This window comes from Pseudochaenichthys georgianus, chromosome 1, assembly GCF_902827115.2.
Source record: "Pseudochaenichthys georgianus chromosome 1, fPseGeo1.2, whole genome shotgun sequence".
In the NCBI taxonomy this organism is placed as follows: domain Eukaryota; kingdom Metazoa; phylum Chordata; class Actinopteri; order Perciformes; family Channichthyidae; genus Pseudochaenichthys; species Pseudochaenichthys georgianus.
Window position 1 is genome coordinate 28,947,397 of NC_047503.1, and position 12,940 is coordinate 28,960,336.

The window sequence follows — 12,940 nt, forward strand, 5'->3', positions numbered from 1 at the left end:
ACACACACACCACACACACACACACACACACACACACACACACACACACACACACACACACACACACAAATTAAATCAAACCTGGCTGCCAACCGAGAGGAAATGTCTCTTTATAAAGGGCTTTTAAGATCGGCTGGACATAAATCCTGCACATATCATCTCATATCCCAGAGTATTTTATCCCATGATAATTTTAGAGCCACAATTTATGATTATTTTCACTACTTATTTATTGTTGAGTTTATAAAAGTTGTGAATAATCTTAACAGCCCTGACACAGAGCCCAAAGGGATTATCTCAAAGTGCCATTCACTTGTATTTACTGTGGTTAATATGGACAGCTGTTCACATGCATCTGTTATGATCACACTACTCGGGAACAAAACTAGCCTTTCTCCCTATAATGAGTACAAGTATAATGCATACTGTTCCCTAAACAGTCATTTTTTCAGAAAAACAATTTGAAAAGGAAATATATATTATGACAAACATGAGCAGTAAATAATCTATTCATCATTCGTCAATAGACTCGACGCTGCAGCTCTATATTCTCTGCGACTTGCAGCCTGGTCAAATGTTTTTAATTCCTCTATCAGAGTTTTCTGACAGATTAAGGTTCCAGGAATTGCAAAAGGATGTAAACACAAAACACTCTTATGTAACCTTTGTTTATCAGAAATGACATAATCACTTCCTTGGCATAAAATGATGTCTGAGACAGATGGCATTGAGCGGAGAGGTCAGAGTGGAAAGTTCATTTCCACACAAGCTCCCAGTGAAGGTGTCACAAATGCAATTTTTTTTAAAAGTATTTGTGTTATACAGATTAAAAGCACAGGGCTGAGTTGAAACCAGTCCATCATGACTTGTTACAATATGGTTCTTGCTGCGAGGAGGAGGAAGCAGTGAACTGGTGGAAGTTGCAGAGATTGCAGCAATGACTCTCTTCCGCCTCTCTGATTATCTTCAGCAGACTGGCTATTAGTTCATCATGGTTATCTGTGGAAGTAATTTGTTTATTACGAAAACAATAATAAATCCTGAAAAAATGCTGTTATTGTGTTGGTAAAAAGGCTTAAGATTTTGATGAGAAGATTGTGTAGAGAACTGTGCGAATTGGAGCCAACCCCAGTCAATGCACTGGTCCTAAAATAAGCCCAAGTTAAGACCAACATATCCAAGTCTTTAACTTTGAGTTTTCACAACTAAATAAGTTATTATCTACTCGTGATCTGTCGCCGATTAACTTGAAAAAAAAACATTATCACATTTAAAGTCAAACTGATGAGCTGTTATGCAGACACTCTCCTGAACGTGATTGTCTGCTGTTGGACTTTTATTCATAGCCACATTGTGAGGAGGAAAATTAATTAGGTAAAAATGATTAAAAAGCCTCTGAATTTATTATTTTTATTTTAAGTTTTTAGGCGACCTACAGACATTTAAAATAGTTTGAATATTCATAATAAATTACTTACCTGCTGTTAAACGTATTGCAACACATCCAACTATACTTTCTGATAAAGAAATGCAGATTTTTACACTCGTTTTTTTCAAATCAAAATCAAATCTTCATATATTGTGCAAAAACAGATAAACATGCATTGAACTGACTATTGGACTTGTTTTTTTCGTATTTGATAATATCATTTTGCATTATAAGAAACCCCATTTTGTAGCTCATAGAACACCCCGTATGCCTCAGAAATACTTCTCCAGAGTCTCTGCAGAAATGTTGTCGGATCATCTTCTCTGGTGTTTGTTGGATGTCGATGCAAGTTTGAGTGGGCTCAAGTCTAAATTATACAATCCACATCTCTCACTCTTGGGAAGACAATAGCATATATATATATATAAATAGGAACATAATCAGAGCGATGCCTTTATCTCTCTCTCTCTTTCTCTCTCTCGCTCTCTCTATCCCACACACGCGCACACACACGCACATTGGCAGGGATCGGAGCAGATGCACAACCACCAGGCAGGAGCGCCTCCGTTCAGCTACTATGGAGCAACAAGCCAGAGCTCAGACTGGAGACATGTACAAGTTTGTGCCACAGAAATCTAGCAGATTTATACAAAATATGTTTGTCTATTGAAGAAAAACAAGGAAGGAAAGAAGAGAGGAGAGTGGCAACAAAAAGCTTTTTATGAGGATGAAACCAATGTTAGTGTTCCAGTGATTTTGTCTGCATCAACATCAAGGTAAGAGTTTATAGATTCATTCTCTAATATTTGTATTTGCGGTAATGTCTGTTGGCTATGCTGGGAGGATAAACACCCGGAGAGGCATTTTATTTAACATTTTTCAAGGATCATTTGGTGTCTTTCTGCATGCATGGTAGCAAGAAAAACAGTTGCAGTTTAGTCCATTAAACACACACAAAAACATAATAAAAAAGAATAGACCAAAAACGATTCTACTAGTGCATTGTGTTATCACTAAGAAGTGTAACTTGTTTACTGTCCTGACTCCATTTTAAATCCTACAATTTCAAAACTGCATATAAAAGAAGGTGGTCAGAAACTTCCAACTCAGTAACTCCTGCAAACGTTTGTCTGTCCCTGTTCTGTCAAACAAAGTTAAAACTTAGAAAAACACATGCACTGAAATAAAGCATCTGCATGAGTAAGCCAACCTTAACGAATGTGGGAAATGTAAACAGATAGATGAAAAGATTTTGAAAGGCCAACATTATTTTCAAGGTTAGAGTAGTACTCTGCTCCCCCACCGCTCGGCTCCAAGCTGTCGATTATTCCTGCAGGCTTTGGATTGATTTTCAGCACTGGACAGCTCCTGTGGCCTCAATGAGACCAACACACGTCACAGCTGCTGCTTAGTTTGCAAACTGCCCCGTCATAACTTCTGGTTGCACTGTGTTAACCATCGATTAGCTTTTAAGTTATCCTGCAACAGTGATGCATGTGCAAAGATGGAAACTTATATCATTTTAAATTCAGTCAAGTGTGTGTAGAATACCTCCCATCAGACTGATTGATTTGTTGCACCTTTGAAAAATTGTTTCAAATAGAAGTATGAAGTAGTTTAAGCTGATGTGTAAGGCAGAAGTAAAAACATATTTGTCTGTCTTACTTTTTCCTACACAAAACTTAGTTTAGGAGGAGAACCACAGAAATAGATTTTGTATCATAAATAAATAAAAAGTATTCATTATTTAAAAAAAATCGGAATAAAGGAAAATGATTGTCTATGCAGGCAGCATTTTAAGGATATAGTTTTGAGTCATTTGTTAAAAAATGAACCAATGTTTCACTTTTAAAGTTTAAATCTGTTTAACTCATAGTGTAAAAAATGTAATATTTGCATGTGAAACTCAGTGCAACAGAAGTATAAAGTATAAGAAAATAAAAATACTCAAGTACAGAACATTATTTAATGACATCCAGCCACTGCATTGTAATTGATTTTGCCTTGTGATGTTAAACAAATGGGATTTTGTATATTGTTGATTTTGTATTATTTCTTGTAGTCGTGTACGTAGGTAAAAAAAAGTTTCTATTTCTGCTTCTCTGTGGGACCGAGGACAGTGTGTGGACCCACGGTTGTCCGTTGGGAGACGTAGGCCCTTCTTAAATGTCAGTTTAAAGAAAGATTGTTGTACAGAGAGACAGAAAAAGAGAGAAAATGCATATGTGGATCACTCACAAATTCCATTGTCTTTTAGATATAGATTTACCTTCATGTGTGTAAATCTTCTATTTTCCGTAATTGGCATTACACGTTTTTGTAACATCAATTGACGTCATAATCTCTTCAACCTAATCTGTATTTTTTTTTTCACACTCAGTCCAATGCGAAAGAGCCGCTAACATTTCTTTCTGGCTCTCCTTATCCCTCCCTCCCTTCTCATATCATTAGATCTCAGATTACACAAAAGGTCTTAAATCGGGTCACACAGCAACTACTATCCACCTTTCATATTGTTGTCTGGATTGTGAGATTAGGGACATAATAATCTGGTTTTCCTCCATTCTTTGTATGGGATTATGCTGTAATATACTGTATGTCAATTTAGTTCCTCTGACGTATCTAAACAGGAGCTACGTCAGAGTCTTTAACCTGCTGCATAAGAATGAGGACCTTAATCTGGAGAGCTCTGTGGCATTATGCAGGTTTTTGTCACTTATTTAACTGTAACATGTAAATTGTTATTTTTTAAATGAATGTTATGATATAGTATTGCCACCATTAATTTAAATGAATCAGGAATTATATCATTTTTTTAGATTTTCTGTTCACAGTCGAGTGAGAAAAAAGGCTGAGAAATGGATACACATAAGGTATATTTTGGGGTGAAGTATTCCTTTAAGGTAAAGGCCTATTTCTCTGCCTACCTCCCCTTCCATCCTCTGCTCACAAGTTGTTTCACATGATGAACAATCACCACACACGCAGAACTCTATAGTGAGAGGATGTTCCTATGGAGACGAATAATACAGTTGATATGATCCACAGTATAATTACTGCCATTGTCCCCCCAGGGATCCCATCCGCTGAGAACTGAAGACATCTTTCAGGCATTTACTGACAACAGGTAGCCGCATTAGACACAGTAATGAAGTATTGACGGTCTTTTATGTTTGTTAGACATAAAGGAAATTATGGATGTACACTTTTGGCAGATTAATTTAAGAAAATATACACTCAGCAGCATTTATAAAAGAAAGCATTCAAAGCCACAATCTACATGAAAATGTAGCTACTAAGCCTTCACATACTGGCAACTTGTTGGTTTTAAACTCTTTACATTATAATGTAAACAAAGCCAGTTAAATGAGCATGATTCACTGCAGAGGCATGCAACAAATATTGATTAGGGTAGGTCACATGTCACAGATAAAACAATAACATGAAGATTTCAAATGGATCAGTGTTATGGTTGTGCAACATAGTCGTTTTGCTCAGGTTGAAACATCCTCGATCAATGTCCGCTTGATAGCTTTTACCTATCAAGATTAAGAATATACATATCTTGATATCTATCAAGACACCATGTTTCACCACGAGCACTTAACAACTTTTTTTATCCACGTGCACCCAATAGCCAAGCCAGTTATTGGACATTGAGTGGTTGGTGTTGTCTTTGTAGTTTTTGTAGTTTGTGTAATATTCTGTTACACTGTAAACCTGGTTGTCGTCATGGCAACAGCACTTTACTATCATACTGCATTATTATCTTTGCCAAGTTTTAGGTTTCAGTTTTCTTTGTTTGCAACCTGAAAACAATGGAGCGAATTTCTTTTTCATTTTAGTTAAAATTGCAAAACAGGGTATTTGGTTTTGGAGGTCTGTGCTCTTCTAGTATAACCAGGCGTTTCAAGTATTTTGACCAACATGTAGACAAAAACACAGTTGAAATAACAGCTCTCTGACATTTTAAGGACAATTGATCATTATGGTTAGCTTTACAAAGGCAGTACTGCTAGTGTCCTGTCTTTGAGAGCTTCGCAATGCTTTGTTTATCCATCCATCCATCCATCCATCCATCTTCTCCCGCTTATCACGGGGGTAGCAGTTCCAGCAGAGAGCCCCAAACTTTCTTTTCCCTGGCGACATCAACCAGCTCTGACTGGGGGATCCCAAGGCGCTCCCAGGCCAGCGAAGAGATATAATCCCTCCACCTGGTCCTAGGTCTACCCTTTGGTCTCTTCCCAGCTGGACGTGCCTGGAACACCTCCCTAAGGAGGCGCCCAGGTGGCATCCTAACTAGGTGCCCGAACCACCTCAACTGGCTCCTTTCGACGCGAAGGAGGAGCGGCTCAACTCCGAGTCCCTCCCTGATGACCGAACTTCTCACCTTATCCCTAAGGGAGACACCAGCCACCCTGCGGAGAAAACCCATCTCCGCCGCTTGTATCCGCGATCTCGTTATTTCGGTCATGACCCATCCTTCATGACCATAGGTGAGGGTAGGAACGAAAATGGCCCGGTAGACAGAGAGCTTTGCCTTCTGGCTCAGCTCCCTTTTCGTCACAACGGTGCGGTAAAGCGACTGTAGTACCGTTCCCGCTGCTCCGACTCTCCGGCCCATCTCACGCTCCATTGTTCCCTCACCCGAGAACAAGACCCCGAGATACTTGAACTCCTTCACTTGGGGTAAGGACTCATTCCCTACTTGGAGTGGACAGTCCATCGGTTTCCTGCTGAGAACCATGGCCTCAGATTTGGAGGTGCTGATCCTCATCCCAGCCGCTTCACACTCGGTTGCGACCGATGAAGCCATTAGAACCACATCATCTGCAAAAAGCAGTGGTGCAATCCTTAGTCCACCGAACTGCAGACCCCCCCCCCCCCACGACTACGCCTCGAAATCCGATCCATGTATATTACAAACAGGATTGGTGACAAAGCGCAGCCCTGGCGGAGGCCAACCCTCACCGGAAATGGGTCCGACTTACTGCAGAGGACCCGGATACAGCTCTCGCTTTGGGAGTACAGAGATTGGATGGCCCTGAGTAGAGACCCCCTCACCCCATACTCCCGCAGCACCTCCCACAGTAACTCCCTGGGAACTCGGTCATACGCCTTCTCCCAGTCTACAAAACACATGTAGACCGGATAAGCGTACTCCCAGGCCCCCTCCCTTGCGAGAGTAAAAAGCTGATCCGTCGTTCCACGACCAGGACGGAATCCAACGCACATGTGGGCAATGATGGAGACACTTGGAGGGGCGTGATTGGGAGGAACGGCCCCCCTGATCTGAACCGGGGTGGTGGTTTGTTACTGGACTTCTGTGCTAGTCATGGATTGGCCATAACAAACACTATGTTCGAACATAAGGATGCTCATAAGTGTACGTGGTACCAGAGCACCCTAGGCAGAAGGTCCATGATCGATTTCGTTATCGTATCATCGGACCTGAGGCCGTATGTTTTGGACACTCGGGTAAAGAGAGGGGCGGAGTTGTAAACTGATCACCATCTGGTGGTAAGCCCAAACGTGTAGTTCGGGTGAACTGGGAACGTCTGGAGGAGGCCCAAGTTCAGGAGGCCTTCAACTCGCACCTCCGGCGGAGCTTTTCGGGCATTCCTGTGGAGGTTGGGGACATTGAACCAGAGTGGTCGTGTTCAAAGCCTCTATTGCTGAAGCCGCGGCGGGGAGCTGTGGTCTCAAGGTCCTAGGTGCCTCAAGGGGCGGTAACCCTCGAACCTCCTGGTGGACACCGGTGTTCAGGGAAGCCGTCCGACTGAAGAAGGAGGCCTTCAGGGATTTGTTATCCCGGGGGACTTCCGAGGCAGTTGCAAGGTACCGACAGACCCGAAGGGCAGCAGCCTCACCCGTGGCCGAGGCAAAGCAGCGGGTGTGGGAGAAGTTCGGAGAAGACATGGAAAAGGACTTTCGGGCGGCACCAAAGTTGTTCTGGAAAACTGTCCGACACCTCAGGAGGGGGAAGCAGGGAACCATCCAAGCTGTGTACAGTAAGGATGGGACGTTGTTGACCTCAACTGATGGAGTGTTAGGGCGTTGGAAGGAGCACTTTGAGGAACTCCTGAACCCGACAACTCCGCCCTCTATGTTAGAGGCAGAGCTGGAGTATGACGGAGGATCAACACCAATCTCCCGGGGGGAGGTCACTGAGGTCGTCAAACAACTCCACAGTGGCAAAGCCCCGGGGGTGGATGAGATCCGCCCGGAAATGCTGAAGGCTCTGGGTGTTGAGGGACTGTCATGGTTGACGCGTCTCATCAACGTTGCGTGGAAGTCGGAAACAGTACCGAAGGAGTGGCAGACCGGGGTGGTGGTCCCCCTTTTTAAAAAGGGGGATCAGAGGGTGTGTGCCAATTACAGAGGCATCACACTACTCAGCCTCCCCGGGAAAGTTTACTCCAAGGTACTCGAAAGGAGGGTCAGGCCAATTGTCGAACCTCAGATTGAGGAGGAACAATGCTTTGTTTAATAAAATGAAAACATTTTGAGACAAAAAACACAAGATACGGCACTAAACGATGTTAAAACCACAGGGTAATCTTCTCCAATAATGTAAAATAAAATAAAAAGCAAAATTCCTTTGAACTACACCAGAACAGTGCAGTCTTTCACTCGTGTCCCCATTGTAAATCCAACAGACCAACATGTAAACTGTGTTGTGTTGTCCTGATTTCACACATGATGCTGCAGGCATTGATATGGCACTGACCTACTTTGACAATATTAGCTGCCATTTTTAAGGATTCTGAACTAAAGGTTGTGACTTTACGTGGAGGACACACTCCTCCGCAGCTGTGGGAGTTATCAAGATGACATAATCATCTGCCCTTTTGGGATTATCCAGTCGGAATAACTCTTAATCCAGCCAATAATCTGCCAGTTCCTGACATCTGTCCTTGGTGTAACAGGAAAAAGAGTCTTGAAGCATAACACGTGACCCATATCACATGACATCAAATCCCGTCAAAATGTGTTTTAGTGTTTCACTATGTACATGTTTGATGTTAATGAAAGGTTTAACTGCCATTGTTTTTCGTGATATCTTCCCAAGACAATCCATTAAACAATCCATTCTTATCAACTAATATAAATCAGCAAAAGTGATTGACAATAAAAAAAAAAAACACTGTTGCCCCACTTTTATTGCATGTGATTAGCCTGCTCTAGGTTATGCAACCAGTTGCTTTTTGGTTCTTCTGGTTCCCGGCTTGCTGACATAATAATCACCCTCCAACCTTGTCATCGGGCCAAACCGCAGATCAATTGTTCCTCTAACAGTAGATTACCACGGATTCATCTCTGTTTAGACCTTTGTCCCTTCCACTGCCTGTCTGGTTTTCCACCACTGGTTGCCCTGAAGGTCCCTAAGGCTAACCACTGGTGAGGACCTGATCAATAAGCTTTCATTACACAAAACTGTCTGGCTTGCTCCATGCATTAGGGAAAGGCCAACATTTGCATAGAGATTTGATTATTTAGATTGTTTGCCATGCTAGGGGGATGGCACTCAGACTCAAATAGCTCAACAACTAGTGGATGATCCGCAAAATATTAGCAAAGTAACATGCTAAACAAAGTAGATTATTGTGAGCACCAGCTTCCACTGTTAGCATTTACACATTGTCATTATGAGCATTGTTAGCCTGTTGACATTAGCATATAGATCAAAGCACCACTGTGTGAGTATGGCCTCACAGAGCTGTTATCTTCTAGCCTTGTTGCTCAGGAATTAACCATCTTTGTTAAACATGTATACTTTGTTGACCTTTACCCTTGTAATTATTTAACAAATCTGTTTGTCTTCTTTCTTCACAGAAAATGTTTCATGAGAAAGCAGCGCTGATAACGGATGCGAGTCAGACCTGAGCTCATACTTTCTCCCTGTCCAGCAACAGTACTTTAATGGTTGGAACTGCCCGCCCCAACCTACATTACTGCCCTCGCAGACACAGCCTGATGATCACCGGTGCCATGGGAGCGGTGCGGGTAAATAGGTAAAAGCAATTAACTGGCCAGAACTGCCAGTCTTACATGTTTCCCTTATGGCACTTAAAGAGCAGAGTGTTTGACAGTGGTTGCAACAGTAGCCAACTTTGCATCGTGTACAACTGTCAGTTGTCCTGGACTAATTTTCTCCCCTCTGTTCCTCCAGATACAGCATCGTTGCCACAGATGAAGATGTCCTAAAGATCTCCAGCCTGGGCCTCCACAATGGCCACAGTCCTCTGAATCAACAGATACTGTCTGGAACCTGTATGCGGGGTGAGGAAGGAGGAGGAGAGTGTCCAGGAGGCAACGAGGGAAGAGGAGCTTTGTCTTTGAGAGTGACAAATGAGCCCAGCATCCACAGCAGCTGCCGAGCTTCACCTTCATGTCATCTCGGTCTTGATCTGGGCTCTGGCCGCCTGCGCAGCCGCTTTGTGAAGAAGAACGGCCAGTGCAATGTGGTATTCAACAACATGGAGGGTAAGCCACGACGATACCTGGCTGACATTTTCACTACCTGTGTGGACATACGCTGGCGTTATCTTCTGCTCATTTTCACTACCACTTTCCTTCTTTCTTGGCTGTTGTTTGGCGTGGTTTTCTGGGGAGTGGCACTAATTCATGGAGACTTTAATCTTCATATTCCTTTGGAGGAAGGGGATACTCAAAGCAATGGAGAAGGCGAATGGCGGCCATGTATTCTCCACATCCAGGGGTTCATTGGAGCATTCCTATTCTCGATAGAGACTCAGACCACCATTGGATATGGTTTCCGATGTGTCACTGAAGAGTGCCCAGTTGCTGTTGTGACCGTTGTGGTCCAGTCGATTGTGGGCTGCATTATTGACTCTTTCATGATTGGCACCATCATGGCAAAGATGGTGCGGCCCAAGAAGCGGGCACAGACCTTGCTGTTTTCGCATTATGCCGTCATTGCTATGAGAGACGGTAAGCTGTGCCTCATGTGGCGCCTGGGGAACATGCGCAAGAGCCACATTGTCGAAGCACATGTGCGTGCTCAGCTCATTAGGCCACACGTAACGGCAGAGGGCGAGTATCTCCCTTTGGAACAAACAGACATTGATGTTGGCTATGATGACGGGCTGGATCGGCTGTTCCTGGTATCGCCACTGGTTGTGGTCCACGAGATCAATGAGCACAGTCCTCTGTATAACATGAGCCGCGCCGACTTGCTCAAGGAAGAGTTTGAGATTGTGGTCATCCTGGAGGGGATGGTGGAGGCCACAGCTATGACCACACAAGCCCGGAGCTCCTACTTGTCCAAGGAGGTCCTGTGGGGTCACCGCTTTGAGCCTGTGGTATTTGAGAAGGGTGCGCGCTACCATGTGGACTATTCCCGTTTTCATAAGTCCTACGAAGTGCCATCTACGCCTCACTGCAGTGCCAAGGAACTGAGTCAGATGAAGGGCCGTGGCGGGCAATCCTCATCCTCCAGCTCGAGTTACTCCAGGTCTCCATCACCATTTACAAAGAGGGCAGCCCGCCACCTCATGGGCCCTCACTCCCCCAGCGCTTTCTGCTACGAGAACGAGGTAGCTTTGTGCTGCGGGGATGATGAAGATGAGGAGAATGTGAAAGAGGAGGCAGGGAGCCTGAACATCAGAAGTGAAAGAGAGGACATTCATTTGGGTTTCAAAGAGACATTTGTGGAGGAGCAGAAGGTGGAGATGCTGTGTGTTCTGGACACGGAGAATCAGATCAGCTTTGACAGACTACAGCCTACCCTACCTTTATACATTAGCAGAGAGTCAGGGGTCTAATCAATGATCATGGCTGCACTTACAAATGTTTATTCTTTGTCCGTGTGCATCCAACCAAAGTATTGAACTAGTGTACAAATTAAAGATGGAGGATGACATTTAAATTGTATTCCTAGAGGATTAAATGGTTATTTTATCACAAAATCCACTCATAACTTATAACTTTCTCTTGTTTCAGACATTATACACCTTCAGTTGTAACATCAGCATCTAAACAACGCACATCTCATCTACTTTTAAACATGGTGACCAGGTATTTCTCTCAAATCATGAGGTATCTTGAACATTGTATTGCTTTCTTGTTTTATTCATTATGACAGTGTATGATATAAAGTTAAGTCAAGCATTTTGTTCTTGATTTCCATTCAGTTTTTGTAAATATTATGCTTTTGTTTAATTTTGAAATGGTTATGCATCAAATAAATACATGTTACGGGAAAGCCATGTATTTTAAAGGCAGCATGATGCACATGCTCACACTTCCACACAATTATTTTCTCTGTAAAAATAAATTATTTATTAATTTTCATCTGCTCTCCTCCTGCCTGAGTTCTGTTACTTTTCATTTGATAAAAAGCTTTTTATCTCATTATAGACAATCAGGTAAAAAATAATTAAATCCTGATCCAAGAAACAGTATTCAAATGTGTTTGTCAAACACAGTTGAAGAACAAGCACTTTATAATTACTCTTATTATTAGATATAAACACTTTGCAACAGTGTGGATGAACAAAGCACCTAATAAACATCAGTAAAAACCTTCAAAAGCTTGAATTGTCTCTGTTGAGTCTTGCACATTTTCTCACTGGTTCAACCTCTTTCTCTCATTCTCTTTAGACATCCATGGGTTCAATAGCCCATCCATAATAATTACCATCTGCCTCTGATTACACGAGATCAATCTAATCCTATTTGTCTTAATTCTGGTACATAACATGGTTGGTTACTTTTTCTTTCCAAAACCTGGGTGACAATTTGTTTTTAGAAACGTCTCAAAAAGCTCTTCTGTCAATGGACAAGTGCTGGTCCGTCCACCCCTTTTGTCAAGACTGACATTTTCTACATTAGATATTTCTATTGAATGGATTATCATGAGACAAGGAGATAACTACATTATAAGCCCTGAGCCTGTTTTTCAAGTCTCAGGCTCGAAAATGACATTCCCAGAACAAATGACCATATCTTCACTTCTAAAATGGTTAAATTAATAATCTTTTTTCTCAAAGCAAGGTCACATCTGTGAGTTGGATGTAGAAGTGTCAGAATCAATATAGATGTTTTTATTTTAAAGTGAATTCAGATTGAACACAGTAAAAAAATGTAAATGATTGTGTCCGTCCAAAATCTTTTTTTACTTATAGTGAAAACCACCCTTGAATGATGGGATGGTAGACTAAAAGCTTTAGGAATCCAAACTACAACATATAATAAGTACCCTGTATCAAGATTGATGCAAAACAAGTGACATTTGACATTTTTAGAGAGATTTAGCACAAAGAAACACTTCTGGGGTCATTTGGGTGGATTTTCCATATCTCTGGCCCCCCTTGGTCGATTTTGATGATTGACATCTCTTTTTAACCGCTAAAGCCAATGGAATCGAGGGGAACTCCCACATACACAAACACATTACCAAATAAGGAGTGAGAGTGACGCATAGCCAAAACCGGAAGCTGTGATAACTCTGGTGGCTACCATTAGTAGCTAAGTTTTACTCTCCGA

At 42.3% G+C, this 12,940-nt stretch overlaps 1 protein-coding gene across 1 annotated transcript; it reads left to right on the plus strand.

Moving 5' to 3' along the window:
* Positions 1–1,967: 1,967 nt before the first annotated feature.
* Positions 1,968–11,940, plus strand: LOC117446112 (ATP-sensitive inward rectifier potassium channel 12-like). Its single transcript, XM_034082116.1, has 3 exons — positions 1,968–2,205; positions 9,266–9,444; positions 9,603–11,940. Exons 2-3 carry the CDS (start codon positions 9,353–9,355, stop codon positions 11,215–11,217), a joined length of 1,707 nt encoding a protein of 568 aa, XP_033938007.1. The 5' UTR covers positions 1,968–2,205; positions 9,266–9,352; the 3' UTR covers positions 11,218–11,940.
* Positions 11,941–12,940: the final 1,000 nt, after the last annotated feature.